Consider the following 26,200-nt stretch of genomic DNA (forward strand, 5'->3'; position numbering starts at 1 on the left):
CCGGAGTCTGCTTGGGAAGACAGTTCAGTTAGCGGGGCACTTAGAGATTTGTCTTTAGATAGTTTCAGGCTTGTACCTTGAGGGTCCTTGATTAAGGCTTTGAGAGGAAGGTTGTTGGAACTGGAGAGAGTTTGGTTCGCAGAGTCCAAAAGCTGCTTCAGCGTCTTACTTCTTAGGGTTTGAACAGAGCTAAGCTCAGGGTTTCCAGCTCTTGATCCAAGGCTGCATGGAAGTTCAAAGGCAGGCTTCAGGTTTGGCTCAGAGGGCAGGCTTGGCAGGTTAAGCTCTTCCAGAGCTTCACAGGAGAAAGACTGGTTTCCTGGAAGACAGAGGTTAGAATCCAGCTTGGATTCAAAAGTCAACAAAAGTTCTCAGAAGGTTCTAGGCTTAGTGCTAACCAACTGGATCAACACTGCGGCGTTGAGGCAAGTTCTGAAGCAGCTTAAGTAGTGGATCCTCTGATGATGGAATGGGCTGCAGCTGTGAAGGAGGCTCAGCTCAGGAGGATCCACGGCGGCCTCTGCTGGAGAAAGGTGGTACTTCTCCAGCTTCCAACAGTGTGAAGTTATTCTAGTTTTATTTGGGATCATATCATAGTGTTAAATCTCCCAAATAGAGATCAGAACCAGATTATAAAAAAATCTACAGAAAATATTCAACATTACAATGAAACACTGATTGGTTTGATGATGAATCTTTTTCTCTATTATTATTAGTAAACACTGACATGCATGGTTTTCTGGTGCAGGAATACTTAATGGAAGTAGAAGGTACAAAATGAGAATGAAGTTTAGGAAAGATTACAGTTTTCAAGAGGCCTTTGTTTTTGTAACGTTTTGTATGAGCAACTACACCTGTCTCCTTCAGTAGCTATTGATTTACTGAGAGTCTTGACAGCATCTTTGCTTAATACTCATCTAAAAGTCTTTGTTTCCAAATCACGGCACCAAATTTAATTTCCTCTCATTTTAATATTCTTTCATTTTAAAGTGCCTTAATTGTGTCCGCAGCTCGGTTGTGAAGCATTACAGCCTTTGCAGAGAGATTTTCTGTAAATTTGTCGCTGACTTTTATGTTTTCATTAAATCCTTGAAAGGTTGTACTTTTTTGCAGTATTTAACTTAATATTGTATGCAAACATCATCCTTTCCCTAAAAAATATACCTTATGGACTTCCATTAATTATAAGCCAATACTGATACTTGATTTGTCATTGTCAAGCTTGCTGTATGCTGCATTGGTTTTGGTAGCTGACTGATGAACATTATTTTCTGGTATAAAATACATTTGCATCAAATTGTTACAAATTAAGAATTTAACTTTGATATGTAAAAGTCTCCATAAGTCTTTCTTCTACAGTACATCAGTGTAATGAGAACATTAAGAAAATAATGCTAATAATGCTGCTTTGTATCAAGAGGCACTTGTGAATTTTGTTGCTAGTCATAATCATGGTAATTTTGGGAAAACATGTTCCTGCTATGATTTTTTTCTCTTTTTTTTCAGGTGAATTAGTGCCAAATAGCAGGCAAAAGGACAATCCAATCATAAGCCCGACATAACCGTGACAGCTGTTGGGTCTGTTGTAAACTAAAGGGTGTATTGTTGTTATTTAGTGTACAGAGCACAAGTATTTTCCCAAAGCATGTGAGAATGACACCTGGAGAGCAAGCTGATTACTTGTTTCTTTGTTTTTGTTTTTTTCTGGTTCATTTTGTGTACTGTATCAGTGTTCGGGTGTATGCACCTTTTTACAGTTTGTCAAACTGTGTCCAGTCTAATGTATATAATGGAAATAAATGCTTTTTTTCTGTAAAATTTGAGAATTAAGCTGTTTATTTGCTTAGTGAGTACAGGAACATCTTACATGCCACGTAACGGCTCTCTAATTTGGCCTTCTCAATTCACAGTTTAGAGACCACTTATTGGGGTCTCTTTTATATATTTACCAATATTCTTTTTAGTTATTTTGTTCCACTGGGAGTAAAACTTAAAACTACAGGCTGAATTTTAGTGACTCTTATAGATTATGCTAATGTTAAAAAAAAAAGTTATGTTGCACACCTATGAGTAAGCATTGCATCATGTTGAGAATTGTTTCATTTTGTTTAAATGCATCAAATCTTGCCAAATTATCTTTAAAATATAGCACCAGCATTTAATTTAAAACACTGATCACTAAGAGCAAGTGACTAACGCTTTGCAAATGCAATTTCAAAATTATGGAATAATTTACCCCATAATGTAGCTTTGTGATAAACCTTGCAGGGTGTACCTTAATCTACAATACCGGTAATAATTTTACAATATTTTTACAATAGTTTGGAAAATGCAAGATATGTGAGCATTTTTTTGAGAGTTTCCTATTTTTAAATAAATTTGCCAGAATCACCTTTTAGATTTCTATAACAGGGGTATAATATTGGGAGTCCTTGAAGCTTTTCACTTTTCGAGCTTTGGCCTATTTCTTTTATTGAAACAGGTGTAAATGAATCAGGTTTGAGAATTTATTTGTTTAGATCTACTCATCTATGCAGCCACCCCATAAACATTCACTTTGTGTCCTTAAAGTAATCTTTTAACCAATTTGGTTGTATGATGACAGTTATTGCAACAACAAAAAAATAATCCTGACAGATGTCATGCAGAATTCTCCATCTAATTTTCCCTCTTCATAAAGCATCTATTTTGTGAAGCGATACCCTCTTGCATAAAAATGAAGCAGGTCTGTAATTCTCATCATGATATCTTGGCTGATTATTGCTTTCGTTTTTTTGAAAAAAATCAAACTATGTGTCTTATTCTAACTTAACATACATTTTGGCCACAAATTGGCATCCAGTCATTTTAAATGTTCTGAGTTAAACTATTTTAATGCCTTTGCTAAACTCTTTAAAAGCATAGTCATCTTATATGTCTACCTAACAGAAACTGACCAAAAACAGGAGACATTTAGGCATATTTTAATGTCATGTGATTTTTTTATAGTGTGTCTGGTTAAAACTGTTCATAGAATGGATTTCAGAGAAAGGAAAACTATTAACTGAAATAAATCATGTCCAAATATAAAGATGGATTTAATGGGGAAAACATGAGGGGGAGAAACTGCTATTAAAGAAGCATTGAATGTGATAATAAAGAGCACAGAGCAGGTCTGCCTGCTTCTGCTTTGACTGTCTCTCTCAGTCAAATGGACGGAGCAGAAGGCCCTTTTATTGAATTAGTCAAATGAGGCCCGGCTGACATAACGGGGCAGGTGACTGCTGGAGGAGTGATCTCCCAGACAGACCAAAATCCTAAAAGACGACGATCGTACACAGCATCATCGTGGGTAAGTATCCGCCTCCTTTATTCTGTTACCTCTCAGGCGTTTAGATATTCTAAAGGTAGCAAAACCCTTTTTTAACTCTGTCATTAACTGTGAAACATTACTGCTTTTATTGCTCTTGTGTCCATTTATAACTTAGAGTAATTAATGCTTTCCTTTTCCTATATTTATAAAACAACCTTTGTGTGAGACATACAGCAGAGCCACATGTGTCAAATCTTTAAACATGAGTTTTCATGAAGAAATACATCAGTCAAGTATAGGAAACCACAGGATTAGAGTTTTTCTAAGTGAAATTTGCAGCTCTTTATGACCACAGGTTCTGTCTCGCATGACTGCATGTAAATGTGTCTGTGCAGTTTGATCAGACATCTGAATATCACCTTCAACTGTTTGAATTCCAGCTCATTACAGACATGATAGTCTCAGACCTGCTACTGAAAAACAAGGCCTCTCTAAGATGGAGTTAATAGTGCGGGTACTCTTGGTCACAAGGCTCTTATAAAGTTTTGGCTTAAGCTGTGAAGCATGAGAGACACAGACAGGGGAAACGGGCGGAGAGAGAGAATGGGGGGGGTTCACAAGCCAATACCATGAATGCCTCCCACTGCTGCCATTTTAACACATCCATCTCAAAATAACGCTTCTGCTGCACTAAAGCTGTAAGAGAATGCATCTGTCGATCTGTTAAACCAGCGTCAACCAAACACTTGATGAGCAGAGCTGCACTTTTGGCATATTAGCTGATACAGGAGTATGAGGACTTTAACCCTAAAAATGGCAGTACTCCCACGAGTCTGTCAAAAAATCTCACTTTCAATGATTCTGACATTTATATAGATGGTTCAATTTCAAGATTATCTGTTTTAGAATAACAGTTAATGTAAAAAAATATAACTTTACTGTTAATCTCTATTCTTTAATTTTGATTGATTGATTGATTGATTGATTTTATTGATCTCACAGTAGAGAAATGTATTTGTTACATCAGCTCAAATAGTCAAAGGAGAAGAAGAATGTGCAAAGGAAGAAAAAGGTGCATGGGATATACATATATATATATATATATATATATATATATATATATATATATATATATATATATGTATATATCTACATGTGACAGCTTTTTTTTTTTTTACCTATTCACTAGATATATTCAGTTTGACTTTGTACACTTTTGTCTTTGATGCACCTTCTCCTATTGCATCTCCTGTTGTTCAATAGAGCTGATGTCACAAGTTCATTTCTCCATTGTGAGATCAATATAGTTTTATCGCTAGCCTTAATAAATTCTTTTCCATTATGTTCTACAGAGGAATAAGAGCAAATATATTGCATGTCTGTTGTAACATTCAATCAGTTAAAAAGTAAAGGATTGGTACCTTTCAAAAGTATTTGCACCTTTTGACTATTTTATGTAAGATAAACATGAATGTTTTCTATCTGGATTTTATGATGGACAAACTAAAAATAGCTCAAAATTTTGAAGTTAAATTAAATTCAAATAAAAAAAAAAAGGTTTTATGGACGTAGCCATTTGCTAGAGAATTTTAATGAGCAACCATTATCCTGTAGCTTGGAGGAAATAAAATAATGGACACTTGGATAAAGTTGAGTAAATTAAAGCAGGATTATGGTGTATACCATATTTAAAGTATTGTGCATCTTTAAAAGACTTTTTTTATTTATTATCCAGAACTACGAAAGAACATCACACAACTATCAATGTTTTTTTGTTTGTATAAACTGGCAGAATGTTCAAGAATAGCATGAATCAGATAAACTTTGTCCATACAAATCTGTCAACAGGAAAACTTTTAGATCTGGAAAATACAATTGTTGACTTTTATGGGAGAGTAGAAGGAAAAAACACATGCCCACAGACCATCTCTACAGTCAGTGGTCATCACCTTCAACGATCCAAAGAGCCATATTAGTCGAAATCCTTCCAAATTAAACTAGAGCTACCAATCTTACATTTTTTGTTAGTTTATATAAACATTTCTAAAATGCCTGTTATTTTTATGGTACAACAAAAGTTTTATCTCTTTTTTTTTAGAATTTCAAACTTTTAAACAGAAAAAAAATTGGAGAAATGTTTAGTGACAAAAAATTATCAAATACCATTAATGCCATTTAAATGTGGAGAGTCTTTTCAAATATTGCATAAAACACACAGAAAAGCAGATAAAACTTACCTTTTTTCATGCCTGTATATCCAAAAACACCTTTCCGTTCTATATATATTTTGCAACAAATCATTAGGGATCAAATGTAGCTTTAAGATCTGTAGGCTTTAGTCCACTACACACAGTGAAACACGGGGTTGGCAGCGTCATGCTATAGGAATTACTTTCTTAAGCATGAACAAGGCAGCTGCTCGGAATAACTGTAACATAGACTGAATTGAATGCATTCAAACCTGGAAGAAAACCAGCTAGAAGTTCTGCTGACGGGACTATGGTGACGAAAAAACACCCAGAGTTATGCTTAGATAATAAAATGTTCATGTTTTAGAATGGCCCAGTGAAGCAGGAATCCGTGTTAAGAATTGCAATATTATGCTATCCATTTAATCCACTTGAGTTAGAACTATTCTTGGAAAGAAAAAAAAATCAGGGTTTGGCAAACATCAAAATATTGTTACCTTCACACCTTGTTACCAGTAAGAAGAAAAAAAAAACATTCTTATAGATTTAAATTTCATTTTGTGAGCCTTTCAAAACACTGGAACCATTTAAATTTACCTGCTAAAATATTTCATTTAAAAAACTGCAGCATTGCTTCACTAGAATTATAATTGCATTAATCAGATATCAATCTGATAAATTGAAATTACTTTTATAGTTTGTGTTCTATCAATAGAATTACCAGGTATTTCATTCTTTTGGGATTTTGCTGTGTAGACTTATTGCTTTCTTTGTACGTTAAAAATACTCCTGACCACCTGACAGTAAAGTCAGTTGAGCTGTTTTCCCCTTGTTATAATCCCACATGCAGCATCCATCATGTCTGCGGCTAAAACGGGCTCATCAAACCACAGGGTGAACAATTCCCATCATGTGTCAGAGCCTTTGTGACTCGAATGAAGTATTCCCAGCGACCTTTCTATGGACCCCGTCACCAAAACAATCGTAAACATTCAGACAGTCTGAAAGGATGCTCGCACGGCAAAAACAAGCCGTGTATATACAGTGGTTATTGGCAACATGGGGTTCATCATGACACAGCAGGCGTTCCCATAACAGAAAAAAATGGTTTGACAGAAAAATAAAACTCATTGATTAAATTCCATGGGAAAAAAAGATTTATTTATTTAGTTGACGTATTTGTCTGCAGGCCTGGGATCATTGGATCATATCTGACCTTGGCACCTAGCAGCTGACCTCTTATCAAGCTTATCCTGTTTCCTTTTTGGCCTCTTGACTCACTGGTAGTGGTCAGACCTGTTTAATTATAGCCCCTGCAACATTCCTGTTTGACAGAATAGAGAGAGAGAGATAGTGGAGCATTGGGGAGCCAAATAGGACCAGTTGAGAAATATTTAAAAATGCAAAAGGAATTCAAGATTCCTAAAGATTGACTTTAAATTCTACAGTGTGATTTCACTTTTATCATGTGAGAGAAGCATCAGTCCTTCATGTATGTGTTTTGCTTTGCATCAACAGAAAAACAGTCATGGGGCAGAAGTTGGAGAGGGTGTCTGAAAAGGATGAAGAATCCCTTGATAATTCTGAATGCTCCGAGAAAACGGCAGACACGCGTCTGTCTAAGGTTGCCGAACAAGACGACGGCAGACATCAGGAGGATGACAGTTCTGCATTTTCTCGTCTGAGCATTGGTGGGATTAGGGGAATCAATTTAGGGAAGCTGGCTGTCATTTCTTCACGTACAGACCCCCAAAGTGGGCAGCCAATCAGTGGTCAGAGTCAGAAGGAACACCTTCTGAACTCCAGAGGGGAGTGGGTGTTTCCAGGCAGAGGGGCAGTCTCTGGTACTGTTGCAGAGCCAAAGAGAACCCTGAGCTTTAAGAAGACACAAACTAGCAACAAAAAGCAAGGCTCTGAACAGGGGGCTGCAGCCTGGACTGGTACTGCAGCAATGGATGAGCCAGAAAATCAGAATTTCCCTGAAACCGACAGCAGCAAGAGTTCAACAACCTCTTGCAGACCTCCTACCGAAGAAGACTTTGTAGTTCTGGAAAGAGATGAGAAGTGGATGTCGAATGAAAGCAACACCGCAGGTCACCACAGCAAACCCAGAGGGGAGGAGGACGGCTCTGAAAGCTGTAGTGACTCCAAACTTTCCCAGCCTTCCAGGGTTACTCAAGAGAAGAGTAATGATGTTGTACATGGTAAGAGTTCACACCGCTACAGTTTAGGGACAGAAACTGGTCGTGATTTGGCTCAAGTGACAGGCAGCAGGTGTCAGCTAAAAGGAGCAAGCTGTGTCCAGGCTGCTCAGAGCAAGACAACTGGTGAGGGTACGACAGAGGTTGTCCGTATGAGAGAGGAGCAAAAAAAGTGTAAAGATCAGCGACTAGAAGCCGATCAGAGCCCTGTGAACAAGTTTGCTGGGGCCGTCTCAAAAAGGGCCAAAGCTGGAGTTCAGAGCAATCTTATATCTTCTTCTCAAACAGAAAAGGGCAAAGTCTTTGATGAATTCGCCGGCCTTTCACAGCCTGAAACCTCTCTCTCTGGTGAACCACATCTGCAAGATGCACCCTTATTTACACTGGAACAAACTAACACTATGACTTCTCCGTCGCTGGCAAGGAGCTGCGATGAAAAGATGCAGGTCGCTTGCCTGAAGAAGGAGAGTGAGCTTGTTTGCTTCTCTGCAGTTGTCACACCGCCACCTTTAACTCATGTTTTACCTAAAAAAGACACAACCAAGACGAGCTCTGACAATGCATCAGCTCCTCCAGAAGCATTGTCTGCCTCATCCTCTTCCAACAATGATTTGATGCCAGCAGAAAAATCCAGACCAAAAGGTCCACCTCCTCCTGTTCCCAAAAAACCTAAAAACCCATTCATAAAGCTCAAAACTGCACAGCTAGTATCTAATGATGTGCAAAGAAGAGCCAAAGACCATCTGCAATCAGAGGACAGGGCCAAGAGGAGACACACATTTCATTTTAACAAAGATCTTCTCTACAGCACACCAACTAATCAGGACATGTGCATGCTTTGGGATGAAAGGGGCACGTATGCTGTACCGGCTAACTTTCGTCGACTGTCGGCTGATGTCGGTCCCTGGGACCATCTGTCTCTGAGGGAAAAGGATGATCGGTTTGGGGATATGATTGATTATGACTATTGTGTCCGAATGACAGAGCTTTCACCAGAGGAAGAGCCTCAAAACCTGGACATGATGCAGAGGCAAGTGTTCCTAGAGAGGCGCTCCAGGCGCAAATGGTCACCTCCTCCTTTTAAGGAAAGGCCACAGCATACTCTGACCAGCTCTCAAATTATTGTTGATCCTATAGAAAAAAACGATCAACAACCTGACAGGGTCCACATCCAGATCAATGAAAACAGCCAGAGTGAGCGTCCTAAAGATTTCACAGGCCCCATCAGCAGCAGAGACAAAGAAAGAGGCAGCGAGGTGGATTCATACAAACCGGTGGCAGAAATTGTGAAAGAAGCAAACCAAATGCAGAAACAGCAGAGCCGGGTCAAACCCGAAGTGCCCAAAGCTCAGGTTCGTCTGGTAGAGCAGAACCCTACTTTGAAAGTTTCCCAAATGAAGAATGCCTTTGATATCCCGAAGAAATCTAAGGAGAGGCCAACGGAAGTGCAGACAGCTCCAAAGAAAGGTAAGAACTACTACTCTGGTGAGCCAATAGCTGTACAACAACTATTGTCCCCACCCAGTTTTTTGTATTTTTTGGGTAAAACATGTCTGTTATCAGAAGGACATTTTTGGAAATTTTCCAAATCAGTACATACGTTTTAAAACCTTTTTGCTTTTGATAAAACGGACTGCACAGCTGATCAGATGCCACTAATAGATGTAATTAATTAATAATAGAATATTTAATAGACTTTCCAGAGCTATAATATTGTGATAATTCCTCCTTCAAATTTCTCCATGCTTTCCCCCTTTGCCAACCTACATCACCAGATGATACAAAGTATTAAAGGTATAGTGAAGAATTGTCGCAAACTTTTGAAAAGACCTGCCCTCTATACTTACAAAAAACTTTACTTGCACAACCCTGTACCTACTCTCGATAGTCGATGCCTATTAAACGTGTGTGAGAGCATGCACAAGCCCATTTCTTCTAGTGCACACTCTGTTTGTTTCTGTTGCTGTTTTTCATCGCTCATACAAGCTTACTTTTTGAAAGATTTGCAATATTCCCACTATGTCAGACTCACCACGGGTAAGTGAAAATGGCGATGTGCACATAGGAAGGCCTTATGTAAACATATCACCAGAATAATTGACAATTAGGAGGACTACTTATTTTGATTATCCACCCAGAAATGAACATCCTCCACTATACCTTAAAGTTATTTACAAACAAAAAGAGCAGAGTATTAAATGTTAAGCTACACTCTATAGTGGCTAAAGAGTGTAGCTTAAGAAAACTGGTGGTTAAAAAGAGACTTTTTTACTAAAATGGTGTATTACTGGTCATCTTATACTTTAATCAGTATCCCAATCCCTATGGAAAACATATTTGCATTTACATTCTTTTAATGAAGACTATAGTGCGACAGAACATCCTGAAAATATTGGGCCATTATGAAACCGTTTCAAGACTATGACATTTTTAGAGACATCCTAGTGTGTTTCTGTGGATTATTAATATCCGCTCATCTCTGAGGACCTAATAGAACCAGTCTTCTAGAAAAAGATTTTTAAAATGGGAATGAAAGCAACTATGAAACGTAGATTATAAACTTCAACACACTTTAGACTGACCAATTATAATAATAATATTTGATTTTATTGATCTCCCATTGATCTCCCATTGGTGAAATTTACTTCTGCATTTAACCCATCCCCTTGCGGAGCAGTGGGCTGCCACTGCGCAGCGCCTGTGGAGCAGTGTGGAGTTAGGGAACTGGTGAGGAACCCAGAGTGGAGGCTGTGGGGATTGAATCAGGTACTTGCAACCTTCTCAAAGCACATGCACACTGCTCTAAACCACTGGGCCAATAATCCCCCTTTTCCTGACATGCACAAGTGTGCACAATTCTGAGATTAAAGCACGGAACAAAAAAGTTCCACATCGAAAAGAATTTAAAACGACTCAATTATGATTTTTTTTTTTTTTTTTTTGCAGATGGAAAACTAAAAGGAAATGAAAGGCATACGTTTATTATCAATTAATTCTCAAGTTTTAATATTTAAATCAGCTTTTTTCTCCTTTTCTTAAAATGTCGAGTTGTGTGTTCATAGCTGCATGACACATTCAAGTTTTTGTTTTGTGGTAAACTCAATCTAAAACTGCAAATGTAGCATCACGTGTCTAAAGTGTTTGCAAGATGGCAAGAAATAGTCAAGGTAAAAGTATTCCCAGGCTAAAAAAAGCTAATTTGTTTATCAGCAACACAAAAACCAAACTTTGTATTTTTTTTTTTCTGTTCTGCAATTAGACAACATTTGTTGGACATTTGCTGAGTCCTAAATATTTTGGGCTGATTATTTTCCACTTATTTATTTTATAAATAAAGAATAAAAACAAAATAAGGATTATTGTATCTTTTGGAAAAAAGCAACTTAATGTTTTTAGTTCTACTTAGTCATGAAGCAAAAAAAAAAAAAAAAAAACAGTAGATACCAAAAAATGAATACATCTGTGTCCAACTTGTGCCAGTTGGACCAGGGGCGGAACTAGATGAGGGCCAGGGGTGGCCATGGCCACCGTTAGCCAATCACTGGCCACCCCTACCATTTATTTCCCTCTAATACAGATTGTGGCAGCAGTAATACTCTCAAGTGGAATATTCAATTACATTTTTCATATATTACTTACTATTTTTTAATGTATTCATAATTTGTTGACAAAAAACACTGTGGTTCATTATACACATCAATATACTAACATTAAAGATAATAAGTGCAGAATTCATGCTCTTTTCAGAACTAGATTTTGTTTTATATGTAAAGAAAAAATGATGTTTCTCTGCAAGTCATCTAGGAGTCTTCAGTTAAATCATAGACACCTATTTTAATAAAAACGTAAAACGCATTAAATAATCCATTTATGTTGAGATTTGTACCTGTAAGTATCAATTTTATGCAGAATGATTATCGATGTTTAAATATACGCGTCTATTTGTTATCAAAGGCTTTAGGAAAGTATAGTTAGTCTTATCTTTGGCTTGACCGTGAGGCTCTGGCAACTATCCACTATCAGCCACCCCTCAGTGTACATTGGTTATTGCCTGGCCACCCTTATAAAAATTTTCTGGCTACGCCTCTGAGTTGGACAGATTTGATGACTAATGACTCAGATAGTTTTATAAGATGGCCATAAAAGGCCCCCGGGGCCCACACTGGGCACCCCTGGTCTATAACCAGCCTAAAGAAAACGTGAAGGTTATATAAATAATAATCTTTTTTGAGGGGGGCATCATTTTATTGGATGCTTCCCTCACAACTGTGAGACACTAAAGGGGGAAGGGGGGCAGGGAAATGGGAAGGGGAGGGGGTCACACAGGAAATGCTGCTCAGTATAAAATCATTTTTTATATATATAATTGCTGAAAAGTAGATGAAACACATGAGAAGGAAAGGTTGACGTGTTCTTTTCTGACACCCCCCATTTCCATTAAGATCATTGAGAAATCAGATCTGGCATTTGGTTTGCGCATGCGCATTAGCCCCATGTATCCTAGTGAATTTAATAACGGGATGAGAATAGAGTACCGCTGGTCCTCTGCAGGTGAAGAACGGAGAGCTGATGCTTTTGCTGCTATATTTGACCCGGTTTAAACCCTGGTAGCGTTAACCTTTAGGTACTTAAGAACCTTGCAACTGGGCTTATTTTTCCCAGCAGAGGCAAGGGATACTAAAGCACCGTCCTGCAGGATAAGGGCGCGCCTAAACTGCCACATTCATGTGTTGAGGTTTGCTTTTTCACCCTCCGTGCATTGGAAATTCTTGCATAAATTTAGAAGGTAAGGAAGGTTAAACTGTGTCTTTTTGAAACGCAAATTTTCCGTTTATTCAGTAAGCTTTGCAGCATCCATGGAAGCTCAACGGATGGGAGCAACCAAAAAAAAAAAAAAAACTGGGTGGAAATTTCTGCACTTGCGTCAGCTGGCAGCGATCCATCGCTGCAAACTATTAGCAATTCTGCTAACCAACAAGCTGCTGGGATCCAAAACACACTTCCAATGCGAAGGGATGCTTATGCAGTTCCACATAAAGCTAACAGCTTCTATTGTTCAGCCTCCTAACGGTGAAACGCCTGCCTTGGAGTCTGTTGACGGGACCAGACCCGTTACAGCTTCCAGCTGCCACCACATTGAAGTTAGCTTACGATTTATAGCTTCCTAGACAGTTGATTAAAGGGTCATTTCACCTTTTTTTCCTCCACATAATCTACAACTTCCCTTGATAAAATACAACATTGAATTGGTCTACACTAGTCATATATTGTTTTAATCATATATTCCAATATGTTTAACCTCATTATGATCATTCTTAGTGGGCTATTCGATATTTTTCACAAGTTAAAAGTCCCTACAGTCTGAATGCTAACTTCAAAGTCCACCCTGTATAGGTTAGCAAGCGTGGCTAACGTTTAAGTAGCGTTCTCGGTTTTATAGCCTTAAATGAATCACTTGGTAGCGTCTAGCAGATATATTTTTACACCACTGCTAAAGCGTTAACATGTTTATCATTTGGTGGTGACGTCTTTTTTTATATTATAGCTTAATAGTATAGCAGCTAATGCTGCTAACGGTTCCTGCGAGGTAACCATTGTTTAACAGCAACGTTTCCTGCGCAGCATCCATTGAAAACACGAACTGGAATTCAAACTCTGAAATGGTTCAACATGCCGGGCGGTGTGATAGGCTGAACCGAATTAAAGCGATAGCTGGTTTTGGACGGTTCATGTGATTAAATTGGTTTTTACTTCAATTAAGAACCACCATGTCCAAAGCCTACCTGCTAAACATGCATCAATAGGTTATAAAATGTAAATGCAAATAAAAACTGAAAAAGCTTGAACTGTTTAAGTGAGAACAGATATATAATTCCTAAAATAGGACCTGAAATGTCACAAGTGTGACTGAAATGGATATAAATATGCAGAATAAAGTAGTTATTACCACTCTTAAATAGAATATTGGTCTAAAAGATGCAAGGGGAAAATATTGGGCAAGATGAGCTAGATAAATGTAACATATTTACTTTTATTATAAAGTAGGGCAGGGTGATTAATCGATTTTATAAATTAATAAAAATTTTTGTTTATGAAGATTTCCTTTTTGAAAAAGCAAAAATTTTCCACTACTTCGGCTTCCATACCTCATTGACGTCAGTCCATCCCTATTTGTTCAAAAACATGTATTAATAACAGGGCTGCCAACTTTTCACCAAACCTTGGGGTGAGATTTTGAAATAGTTTTGTCAGGAAACCTTCAAATGAGGATAGGTGCAGCTATACGTTGGAGGTTTTCAGAGGATTTAACTGAAATAAAGTGGAAAAATGTGGAATATTTATAAAACAATAAATGTTTCTGAGTAACAATAATTGGTCTGTAGTTATGTTGAACATTTTTCTTACAATATAAATTATTTTATACATTCTGGTGTTTTTTAACAGAATTTAAGTAAAGCAGAACGGGCCCTACTAAAATACTTGCATCTTAAATATACTTTAAACTAAGAATTTCACAACTTTGTTTATTAATTGATCTCTGCAGTTCAAGTAAATTAAACAATGGGAAACTAATAAGCTATAACTGGATTACTGGCACTGATATAGGAACCAGTGCAATTGAAACCCGTGCAAACTACACTGTGTATGAATATTTGGTAATAAGATAAGGATTAAAAAGCTTCATGTTATTCATGTTATTAGTTTTTCTTACAAATTACCTTCTAGGAGGCTGTAGATTTTCTAAAAACTCACCATGACAGGAGACAGCACTTCTCTTGATTATTCAGTTTGGAAGGTGTGATAGAAATAAAGTTTTTAAACATATTCAATGGACCAAAATAAAGATAAATGAATATGATAATAATAAATTCCTGTGGTTTTTCCACTATCAACCCAGGATAACTGAGCTGTTCTGCACATCTTTTTCTGCATGTGGTTGGTCTTTTCTTGGTGGCTTATCTTTTGAAAAATAAAACGCAATGGTTCTTTTTATTTTTGTGGAGTGTTTGAGAGGCAAACCTGGACGCTTTAAGAATTCAAATATTTGTGTTTGTTTAATTACTCCTAAATTCCAACGGGAGATTATTAAACTAGACTGAGTTGGGTTTTAATGTAATTTTTAGTGTTTTAAATAGGGAGAAATTGCGGAGTGAGAGTCTCACTCCCAGTGGGTGAGAGTTGACACCCCTGTAATAACTAATGAACTAGCTCACTAATGCCACTACTTTTAAACATTTAGTGCATTATGTTTTCAGTTTGTTGTGACAGATGATTGTTTTACAGCATTTTTCAGAGCTTGACTTCCATTTACCTTTAAATTAAAGTTATCACCCAGGGGGGAGGATTAAAATAAAATGTTCTCTTTTTTTAAGGTTATACATATATTATTGTAGTTTTATAATGAAACTTAAGTGAGGAAAAAGATATTAATCAAATTTGATAGGACAAAAATCAGAATTTATATTTTTATGCTATATCACCCAGCCCTACTATCAACTCTTTTAGAGGTTCAAAATGAATTCAGCAATGTAGAGACACAAGTGCATTGACTCAAAAAAAACACTACCAATTTTTTTTTATATTATTTCTATCAACTCCTGGTTAGTTTTCTGTGCCAATTTATTTAACCACTTTTGGTTACTTTTCGTTTATATAAATGATGGAGCCAACCACAGAAATATAGAAATCTCCTTTATGGTTCCAGTTTTATTTTGGTTGGGCCAAAGTACCTTTAAATGACCTGCTGTTGTACAACACTACTGATTTGAGATGCAGAGCATATCTTTCAAATTCTAAACAGAAACATGCTTTTAATCACTAGTTGTCAAAGGGATAACGACGTCGCCTCATGATGATAAGAAGTTAACACCTAGTCTTGATTAAACAGGCAGTAACGGATGCTCTACACACCTATTAAAAGGGAGGCATACATTGACTGAAGCATCAGAACTATGAAATGTACTTGAAATTATATTGCAAATGGGGAATAATGACTTGCAAAGGTTAAAGCACACCCAAAACCTACCATCGAAGAATTAGACTTTTAGATCCTGACGACATGCAAACCACTGATATGTGCAATTAAAACGATTTGAAAAATGTAAAATGTGTTCAAATCAAAGCTAAATATTGTATAACTGATGCGACCAAACGGAAGGCTACTGTCAGACTGTGAGCACCCACACCTTCATAGCATAAAATCATAACAAATAGTTGGCACATGTGTGGGCGTTTAATGTGTATCTTAAGGCTTTGAAACAACAGCAGTCTGAAAATATGCTGGAGTCCCATCAAAATGGGTGTCAAGTTTCCAAGTTACTGAGCTATTTTAGTTATGGTTATGGCATCAAATGAGAAAAAATGTAATGGTGGTACAATAATGGTTCAGCTTTTTGCCGTCTGGTTTTTAGACAAGCCTTTTGGATTACATCCAGATTTTGAAGAGGGGTGAGTCAGCTTTTCCATTTTCAAAATCTTTGCATGCGAGGGAGCAGGTGGTCTGCTGTGACCTGTAACCAAAGAAAGCAAAAATAATGTACCCTTTGTCGCTTAAAAGGGACATTTACACATGAATACAATTCTAAAAACGAATTTTTCCTCTCACAGCACAAAAAGGGAGATTTGAAATTAACGGTGGGAAGAGTGAGAGCCGAAGAAGCAGCTAGGACATTGTGTTTCCAGCGACGCTGATTAAAAATGTGTTTGTTAATGTAGATCAACGATGGGGTTCATTTCAAGACGGCTGCTGCACTAACAACCCATCTGTGCTGCATTCACAGGAACTGATGCAGCAGTTTAAAATTATAACATCACCCCTACTTCCCATTCCATAGATCCCTAAAATAAACAACACAATCTAATTGGAGGCATCGGAATTGATTCTGCGGATTAAAAGAAAAGTCCAGGTTGGGCTTGCATAGAAGGAGATTTGAATCATTTTCAGGTATGGCTTGGTATGGAATAAAAAAATTAAAAGAAATGCTTTTCTTTTATCTTCTTTATTCATTTAAATCATTGTTTCCCAATACTGTCTGTAAAGCCTAACCTCTATAAAAAACGCCTACTGTAAATTATAATATACTTTTTTGTAAGACTGGGGAGAAAAGGATTTGAGGATTCTGAAATTTAGCCAGAAAAGTGAAGAATGCTCTTAAAAACAATTTGTAAAAACCCTCTTTAAACCAGAAAATAATCAGGCTTTTGCACAAGAATACTCTTCTCTCTGAGGTTTTTAATCTTTCTCCTCCTGCACAGGTCTGGAAACTTCTACTGATTAGGATCACCAGATTTAACTCAGGGTATTCTTCTATGTTCAACTTTAATATTTCGTTTCTGTAACTGGTGATGATCTTTTTTTTTTCTGATCACAGATATGTCGCGGCGAGTTGTGCGACAGAGCAAGTTCCGTCACGTGTTTGGTCAGGCCGTGAGAAACGACCAGTGCTACGATGACATCCGCGTCTCCAGGGTAACCTGGGACAGCTCCTTCTGTGCCGTCAACCCCAAGTTTGTGGCCATCATCATAGATGCAAGCGGAGGAGGAGCATTTCTCGTCCTTCCTTTGAACAAGGTGTTTAAATGTGGCGTTTTTTTGCCGATGATTTTAAATATTGGATTCAGACGTTCAGTATCTGGTTTGGGATTTTGAACTTTTTTGTTTTTTAAATTCTGGTAGCCTCAGTATCCAATAATTAGAGCTCCCATTGGACAATGTCACTTGGATGTTAATAAACCTTTAAGCAACGGGAGTGTTTTCTAAAGATTTGATAAACACTATGATTGTCCCTAATTTCATCAACATATATACCTTTACCTCGTTTATTAACACAAATTTGTCCCTAAACTAGCAATAGCCCAGGCCACAAACATCTACCACAGTTGTGGCCCGGGCTATTTAGTTTAAAAAGGAGTTTAAAGAGTGACAACAGACATGTTGTTAACTTTGCAAAAAATATGCTGCTTATCTAATTATAAGACACTCGCAGTCCTTTTTTTCCTCCTCCAAAGAGGTTATGTTTTTCTGTCTGTGTATAGGTTAACTTGAAAACATAAAAAAAATTTTATGACATTTTTTATCAGAGGTATTCCTCATGCCAAAGAGGAATCCATAAAAGTTTGGTGATCCAGGTTATTATCTGGATACTGGATTAATATTTTTAAATGATTCTTTAACATTGTGAGATAGTAATTAATGGAGGAAACGAGCAGTTCCCACCTAAACCAGAGGGTGGCAGCAGTGGGTATTGACAGCTTTAGCATTGGGCTGCAAAAGTCCTGATGCAGACATAGGTGTAGGTCACAATATGAGGTTAATTTTGCTCTACAACATTAAAAGCTTTTCTACTTTTATTTTTTTTTTGTCTGTTCCAGATAAAAATTATTGCGCAAACTTCATTATTACTGTATGCTGATGAAGGTTCTCAGTCATCCAGGTCATAGTCATTCCGTAAAAATTCAAAAAATATCCACTGGACTTGGTTTTCAAGATTTGAAGACGTTTCGCCACCTCTCCAGGAAGCTTTCTGGAGAGGCTTCCTGGAGAGCTTCCTGGAGAGGTGGCGAAACGTCTTCAAATCTTGAAAACCAAGTCCAGTGGATATTTTTTGAATTTTTACGGAATTCATTATTACTGCTAATAAGCACTATAATGTATCCCGTTGTTTCAAAATGATTTATAAAGAAAATGTTCCATTGCTGTACACTGCCGACCAGCTGGCTGAATTCTGTAGGAAATACACACATTTTCCTATGTTGGAAGTTTTTCCAGTTGAGAATAGCAAAAGATAGAATCAGAATTACTTTATTAATCCCCTGCGGGAAGTTACTTTTTTGGCAGTACAACTGTTTAATAAATAGATAAAAAATAAGATTGTAAGTACAACAGAGCAAAATAAAATATAGTATAATTAGACAGAATAAAATAAGTAAAATTAGTAAAATTACAACCCACACAGTAAAGTTACACCCTTCCCATATAAACAGTGTAAAATAAGATATAAGAATAAAATAAGATAAGGATAAAAATAAAATAAGGATCCCACTATATACAATTGACAGTATTTATAATTTACAATGCTGCTCAGTACCAAATTACAATTATTGCACATGACCGAGTTATTGCACACAGTGAACTAATGACCATCATCCATTGCTGCTATCAAGAGTAACACTATTTTTAAACAGCAGCCTTCAGTCTATCTTTCTATCTGTTCAAACTGGGCACCAACGGGTGCTATGCACACCCCACATGTCAGTTTGCATCTGCTGGCATTTTAAAAACCCTCTGCTGTGTGTTTTAGACCGGCCGTATAGACAAGGCGTACCCAACAGTCTGTGGTCACACAGGCCCAGTGTTGGACATCGACTGGTGTCCTCATAACGATCATGTCATTGCCAGCGGCTCGGAGGACTGCACAGTCATGGTAAGACGGTGACTATATATGTATGTTTTTAAAGCAGGTTAAATGTTTAACAGCTGGTTTCTCTGTGGTTCCTAATTTCTGTCCATTTCATGCAGGTGTGGCAGATCCCAGAGCACGGACTGGAGGGTTCCCTGTCGGAGCCTGTAGTCGTCTTAGAGGGCCACTCTAAAAGGGTTGGCATTGTTTCGTGGCATCCCACTGCTCGTAATGTTCTGCTCAGTGCTGGTGAGTTTGAACTGAAACTCATCAGGTCAAAATAAAAACAGCTCTCTGTTTGCTCTGCATTTCGCCCACCAGCTAAACCAAACTTCTTTTGTTTGAATGGCTCCTGTTGCATTGCTGTGTAAAGCTCTGAAAAATAAACCTCTCCATCTCAGGCTGTGACAACCAGGTGGTCATCTGGAACGTGGGGACGGGAGAGGCCATGATCAGCCTGGACGACATGCACCCGGATGTTATCTTTAGCGTCAGCTGGAGTCGTAACGGCAGCCTGCTCTGCACGGCCTGCAAGGACAAAAAGGTCCGCATCATCGACCCTCGTAAAAGGAAGATCGTGGTGGTAAGTAAATCCTGCGGTGGATTAAAGGGTCAATGTCTCCCCAACAACCACTGTTTTACGACCTGACAAGAGTGTTTCTGCATTTAGGAGAAGGACAAAGCCCATGAGGGAGCTCGACCAATGAGAGCCATCTTTTTAGCGGACGGAAACATTTTCACTACTGGATTCAGCCGCATGAGCGAGCGTCAGCTGGCCCTTTGGAAATCTGTACGTGTTTATCGCCAGTCTCATCTAGTCCCCTTTAATCTGAAATCTACTCTGTCCAATTCCTGATCACAAGCCAGTTTAAATCCTGACACTAGCAGGGATTTTTAAAAGAGACAGAAAAGGAAAACAGGAATAAAGTTAAATACATAATTTTAATCAAACTGGAAATAGATGCAATAAAGCAAAAACATTTATTCCAGTAATTTATTAAATAGATCATTAGATTTTAAAAGCATATATTGTCAAAACAAATGTAATGTTTTAGCATTAGTTAAACTAAAGTCAGTGGATGAGGCTAACATTATAAATGCAGACCAGTCAGGTTTTTAATTAAACTTTTTTTTATATAATAATTACATCAGAAAGAGCCAATCTTTATTATTTTGCTCCATCATGACAAAAGTTCCTGCTAAACACACCATCTCCAGCAGAGGGCAGTAAATACTAAGTAAATTTACTCATGTTCATAGTTTTTATGGGTTCCATTTCTAATTGATCCTAGATTATACCACTAAACATCCATCTACACTGCACCGTCTCTTTAAATATGTACTCTGTGTTTTCTAGGACAATATGAATGAGCCCATATGTGTCCAAGAGATGGACACCAGTAATGGAGTTCTGCTGCCGTTCTATGATCCAGACACTAACATAGTCTACTTATGTGGGAAGGTAGATGACTCTAAAGATCCTTCAGCTTTAATTTTTAAGGGCTAAATCGCTAAACTAACACATTCTGTGCCTGCAGGGAGACAGCAGCATTCGTTATTTTGAGATCACAGACGAGGCGCCGTATGTTCATTATCTCAACACCTTTTCGACAAAGGAGCCCCAGAGAGGCATGGGTTACATGCCCAAGAGAGGCCTGGATGTCAACAAATGTGAAATTGCAAGGTATGGACTCATTACTGGGTTTTGATATTGTTCATATAAGAAGTGCTCTTCTTGTTTTGTTTTGTTTTTTTTTAGGTTTAAGCAAAGCAAGTCTGTAAAGTTAACCCACATGCCTTTTATTTTATTTTTTCAATGTAAGAGCAGTGAGTAAACTCCTGCGCCTGCTTTAGTATTAAAAACTTAATGAAACAATTAAACACTTATTTGAAAAATAATTTAATGTAAGTTTTTTTTTTTTTTCATGTGGTACTCTGCAGAGAAAAGCTCTTATTATTACTGCTCCACCTCAGTGCCATCAGTTGGCGTTGGGAGGAGGTTGCACAGCTTCACAAAACAAAGAATTGATGAATTTGTCCGTGCAAGTAAGGGTAAATATGAGGAAAAAGGAGCAGAGTATTTACAAAAAGATTTTGTGTTTCTAATGTTATGTCATGTATACTATAATGCAACTCAACACTAGATTTTCCATAAATTCAGAACCATTCAACTATTCCCAAAGGAAGTCAAATTACATAACTCATAAGTTTTCTTTAACAAGTTGTTGATGTTGATGCTTTTAGGCAGGAATCCCAAAACAAAAGAAATGTGAATTTAGTCTCATTCTGGTCCACCCTGATCAGGCCTGAAGCAACTCATTTTAAATCAAAAATAATATCAACAAGTATGCAGGGGCCCAGGTAATGTATTGGAGTTTATAGGCACTAAGTGGCTTTTTCATGCTAGTTTAAACATGACAATTAATATATAGGCTCTACAAAAGTTAAAAAAGAAACCCTATAATCAAAACTGTCATTTGGTGTCAGGTTTCAGACGAAATCTAAACATTTTGTTTTTACAGTGTGGCAAAAATACACCGAATAGGAAAATCTTATAGAACCCCAATAAGGCTGCACCTAAAGATTATCTTACTGATTGATATGTTGACACTTTTTTATATTTAAATATTGATAGTCTGATAGCAAACGGTACTAACTGGGAGATTTCCTACAAAATTTGAAGCAGATAAAGCTAAGGTTTTGCCACCGAAGTTCTGGAGAGAGCATATTTGCATAAATGCAAAAAGCATATATTTTTGCTGCAGTTTTGGCCTAATTGGTGATTTTTCCTAAAATGACATGTGTTATACATTTAGGTTATTTTGATAATCCCATTAACTTCTTTAAATATTTTTCAAAAAAGCATTATTGTTAATTACTTGGTAAAGCAAATGTACATTGATTCCCCTTCCCCAACCACCAGAGAGTCATACCACATACTTTACATCTGTAATAAAATACTGAAAGCATTACAGCATATTTGTGTAGAGGTCACATTCTAAAAATAAAAAAAAACAGTTAAATAAACTTAATTACATTTTTTAAAATGAAAAGATTTACATAGGTAAATTTAACTTGATACCACACAATAAACTAAACCCAGATCACCCCCTCCCTTCAGTCAGAATGGCTTTTTCCCATTAAGGCTGATTGAACACAAAAGTTCCTAGTCAGCACTGCTAATAGGATTGTTTCCATGGCAATGCATGACCAAGTGACCTCAAAAAGGAGAAGAGAATGATGAGAAAAAAAAATGTTGTTTAAAAAATTAAACTGACGTATTGATTAAGCATGTTAGAGTTCTTTCCACTTCCCTGTAGATCATTACAAATCAAAAGAGATTGGTTTCTACAATGCAAAAAATTGAAATGTTTTTTTTTTTTTTTTATAACTGCAAGGTAAGTGAGACATTTTGCCAATAGAATAATACAATTTACCCTTAAAATAAAAAAAACTATAACATTGTATTATTCAAGTGCATATTATCTCATTTCCTTATTTTAAGAGTGAAGATAGTCATCCATTTTCAGATTTTTATTTACCTACTCAAATTAAGGGTGGATACACTTATTTTAAGAATTTTTTAACTTATTTTTAGATCATTTTTCCGGTATATATAGTTATTTTGGAGCATTTAAACGAGAGAACGATGGCCCCTGTTAGTGAAGGTATGATCCCTGACACTAAGATATCCTTCAGATATCTTTTTAAGTTGCTAGATTCTGTTATTTTTTTTTTACTCTAACATTTTCACCATTGACTGAAATGTCAATGTTGGTGGGAAACGGTGAGAAAAATATTTTAAAAATTCACAACTGGCCTGTCTTTCTTGTGTTTTTTAATATTGAAAAACTATACTGAGAATTGCAATTCCTGTGCAAATATAACAGAAACTATTTAATTTGCAGCATATATGTCAATGTGGAAGTGGTGAAAATCTGTAAAAGTAAGGACATTCAAGATTTAAAAAACATGTGATATCCCTGACTGAGACATCAGTGAAAACTCTTTAAAGAATCTATGTTAAATCAACACTAACTTTAACCCACTAGGGTGCACTAGAATTCCAGGCCCCCGGTTTAGCGCCCCTAAAGGCCACTGGCAGCACTGCACTGTCCCATAATATTGCAAACCAGAAAGCAGACCGCTTCGTCATCACGTCTGCTGTTTCTAGATAAAATCTACATAAGGAACCTAAAATATGTCTGATCTGGTAGGTTGTGTTACACAACAATAACTTCTAGTGTTAACTCTCAGATTACGGTAAAGTGGGTACGCTTTGGGTCACATGACTCATTCAAGGATGGATCAAATTTTCTCAAAGTTTCAGCACCAAAAGCTGTACTTTAATATATATACGTATATATATATATATATATATATATATATATATATATATACACGTATATATATATATATATATATATATATATATATACGTATATATATATATATATATACGTATATATATATATATATATATATATATACATGTATATATTTTAAATAAAAGTGGGATAAAAGTGGCATTTGGATATGTATTCTGTTGCCTCTAATAACCTTTTACTATTTCTTATGTCTTTAGGTTTTATAAACTGCATGAGAGAAAATGTGAACCGATCATCATGACTGTCCCACGTAAGGTAAGTTGGTTTAAATCCATCTCATCTTACATTTCTCTGTGCTGGCTATTATAATTATTTTCCCCTTTTGTTTGGGACCTTTCTGTGACTCTCTGCGCCTTCCCAGTCTGACCTGTTCCAGGATGACCTGTATCCGGACACGGCCGGCCCCGATCCCGCCCTGGAGGCAGAGGAGTGGTTCGCCGGCAAGAACGGAGGCCCGATCCTGATCTCTCTCAAAGACGGCTATGTCTCCACCAAAAACCGGGACCTGAAGGTGGTTAAAACGAACATCCTGGAGAGCAAGCCAGCAACGAAAGTAGAAAGCATCCCCACCATCCAGAAACATGCTTCTCCACAATCCACTGTTGTAAGTGAATGCAGGAAAACCGGCTTGTAGGAAAATTCACTATGAATATTTAAAGATATCTGTTTTGATAGTTAGTGTGATGTTTTGATGGGCATTTTTCTTGTTCACAGTAATAATTTTGGTTAGGAAAATCCAGTAAAATGATGGATCAGCACCTAACCCTTTTTTTGGCTCACTGTTTAATGCAGCTGCAGGGAAAATAAACGTCATCCCTTGTCGGATCAAATCTGCCTTGTCCGGATGAACAGATGTTGTTTTGTTCTGCTTTGTTATTTAAACTATTGTTGCTCTTCTCCAAATAAGAAGCAGTAAAATTACTTTTTTGTTTTGTTTTAGAAAATGGAAGACAAACTGGAAGAGGTACTCCGAGAGTTCAAGTCACTCAGGGACCGTGTCATCCTTCAGGACCGCCGGATCGCCCGACTTGAAGAGCAGGTCGCCAAGGTCACCATGTAAGATGCAGAGACCCTTGCCAGGACTGCTGTTTTCCTCAGCAGTCAGCTGCGGCCAAATTCTCAAGATTCGGCTTGACCGAGCTTGGTGTCGGTCCCATTCCGTCGAGACCAAGCCCCACATTCCAAGACCATCTTTATTTTACGCTCATCGGTCCTCCTGTTTCACACTCTGCCCTGACTCCCTCAGAGAGAAGAGGGAAAACACTTTTAGAGGTCATGTTCACATCTTTAAGAAAAAGACGTTTTTCTTTTTTTTTTTCATTAAAGGAAGTCTTAAATGTTTTTATTTTTTAAAACGTGGTGAAACATTCTTATGTGAAGATTGTACTTACTGCTCAACAACCGTAGCATCAGTATTTCCATTGTTCTTATTGTGTTGCCAAATATGAATTGTGTGCCGTTTCATGCACTGCTTTTACGTCACTGTTTTTTTTTACCCTGCTGTTGTACATTCCAGTCACAAGAAGGTAGAACAGTAAAAGTCAAGCTGGATTTTTTTATTTTTATTTTAAACGCTAGCTGTCAGACTGTTTTCTTCCCACCAGTTCGCCTATTGGTGTCAGTCAGTTATAGGAATATGGAAGACATCCTAAAAACAACTCTCTCCTACCCTTTTGTGGCTTTAAAACTTACCATTGAGGCCCCAGTGTAGAGATGGAGGGTGGGTGTGTGGTGCCTCTTGTCGAACTAAAGTTGCCCTCTCTATGACCTGTTGGTATTGGGAAGGACCCACTGGCAGCCTGTGTTTTACTGAACCGTCGACAGACAGCTCTGCACATAAATAAAGGTTTTTCACATGAAAACACTGGCTCTTCTCCTCTTTATCTCATCCTAATGTCAACAGTTTCCTCTATTTCACTTCTGCCATCAGACAAGTCTGTCCAAGTTTAGCTAATCAGGTTGGTAAGAGTTTATAACGACTGTTGAGATGTTTTGTGTTGCTTCTTCAGTATGTTTATTATTCCTTATGAAGCCATATATTTTGTGAAATGCCTTGGTCCCTCCTTTTCTGAAATGTCTGCAAAAATGTGGATCTTTGTCACTGAGTGTTGTTGCAAGCTATAAGTGGATTAAGGAGTAATGGCTTCTTCCTTTAGGAGTGGCATTTCAGGGCTTGTTGGTCAATGAGGCATTTCACAAAGGGGTTTGACTCCAGCTTAAGTCAGCATCTTCACCATCTCTTTAACTTTTGTTCTGGGATTAATTCCCACCTTTTACACCAAAACACATTCATCCTGGGAAATAAAACGTATCCCTTCTCAGAGGTAACACTGCTTAGAAATCCCATAGTGTTTCTGCTTTTGTATTTTGATTTAGGCACCTGGAAATTGTACTTTTAGACTGAACCAGGTTCAGCATTTTCTAACTGTTATATTGGCTTTTTTATTGTAGTTTTACAAAGATGTGTCAGAAGAAAGCAGTGTACATTTCTAAGTTTGCCTCTGTTTAACGTACAAAGCCATAACATTGTCCTCTTGGCTTTCCCAAATTAATTGCCTGATCCCAAGTAAAGCTCTGAAACCTAAGATACCTACCTACCAGTCTTTATAGCTCTTCCTCTCAGTTTTCTGGCATTTAACAAACAGAAATGATTTTAGTTATCCTCAGTGATGCAAAACCTAAAAAAAATGGGTGGATTCAATGTCATCCATAAGGGAGTGTCTTTTTTGTG

At 37.3% G+C, this 26,200-nt stretch overlaps 2 protein-coding genes across 3 annotated transcripts; both read left to right on the forward strand.

The window, feature by feature from the left end:
* Positions 1-3,244: 3,244 nt before the first annotated feature.
* On the forward strand, positions 3,245-7,989 carry LOC119789010. Its single transcript, XM_038293747.1, has 3 exons — positions 3,245-3,331; positions 7,000-7,899; positions 7,971-7,989. The coding sequence occupies exons 2-3, from the start codon at positions 7,010-7,012 to the stop codon at positions 7,987-7,989; spliced, it is 909 nt and encodes a 302-aa protein (XP_038149675.1). The 5' UTR covers positions 3,245-3,331; positions 7,000-7,009.
* On the forward strand, positions 7,858-25,331 carry coro1cb (coronin, actin binding protein, 1Cb). Of its 2 annotated transcripts, none has more exons than XM_038293701.1 (11): positions 7,858-9,149; positions 17,054-17,253; positions 18,983-19,105; positions 19,201-19,330; positions 19,483-19,664; positions 19,752-19,871; positions 20,439-20,543; positions 20,620-20,765; positions 23,667-23,724; positions 23,831-24,073; positions 24,410-25,331. In XM_038293701.1, the coding sequence occupies exons 1-11, from the start codon at positions 8,084-8,086 to the stop codon at positions 24,527-24,529; spliced, it is 2,493 nt and encodes an 830-aa protein (XP_038149629.1). In that variant the 5' UTR covers positions 7,858-8,083; the 3' UTR covers positions 24,530-25,331. The 2 variants fall into 2 exon arrangements, with proteins under 2 accessions (XP_038149629.1, XP_038149630.1); XM_038293702.1 differs by lacking the exon at positions 7,858-9,149 and adding an exon at positions 12,174-12,468.
* Positions 25,332-26,200: the final 869 nt, after the last annotated feature.

The sequence above is a fragment of the Cyprinodon tularosa genome, unplaced genomic scaffold (genome assembly GCF_016077235.1).
Source record: "Cyprinodon tularosa strain WSP-4 unplaced genomic scaffold, ASM1607723v1 ctg33, whole genome shotgun sequence".
In the NCBI taxonomy this organism is placed as follows: Eukaryota; Metazoa; Chordata; class Actinopteri; order Cyprinodontiformes; family Cyprinodontidae; genus Cyprinodon; species Cyprinodon tularosa.

Bases quoted from the DNA above. Each gene is read 5' to 3' on its own strand.
- LOC119789010 (XM_038293747.1), top strand. From the start codon at position 7,010: ATGGGGCAGAAGTTGGAGAGGGTGTCTGAAAAGGATGAAGAATCCCTT.
- coro1cb (XM_038293701.1), top strand. From the start codon at position 8,084: ATGACTTCTCCGTCGCTGGCAAGGAGCTGCGATGAAAAGATGCAGGTC. The intron at 19,665-19,751 runs GTAAGTAAATCC...TTCTGCATTTAG, and splicing joins GTAAAAGGAAGATCGTGGTG to GAGAAGGACAAAGCCCATGA. The intron at 20,766-23,666 runs GTATGGACTCAT...TTATGTCTTTAG, and splicing joins AACAAATGTGAAATTGCAAG to GTTTTATAAACTGCATGAGA.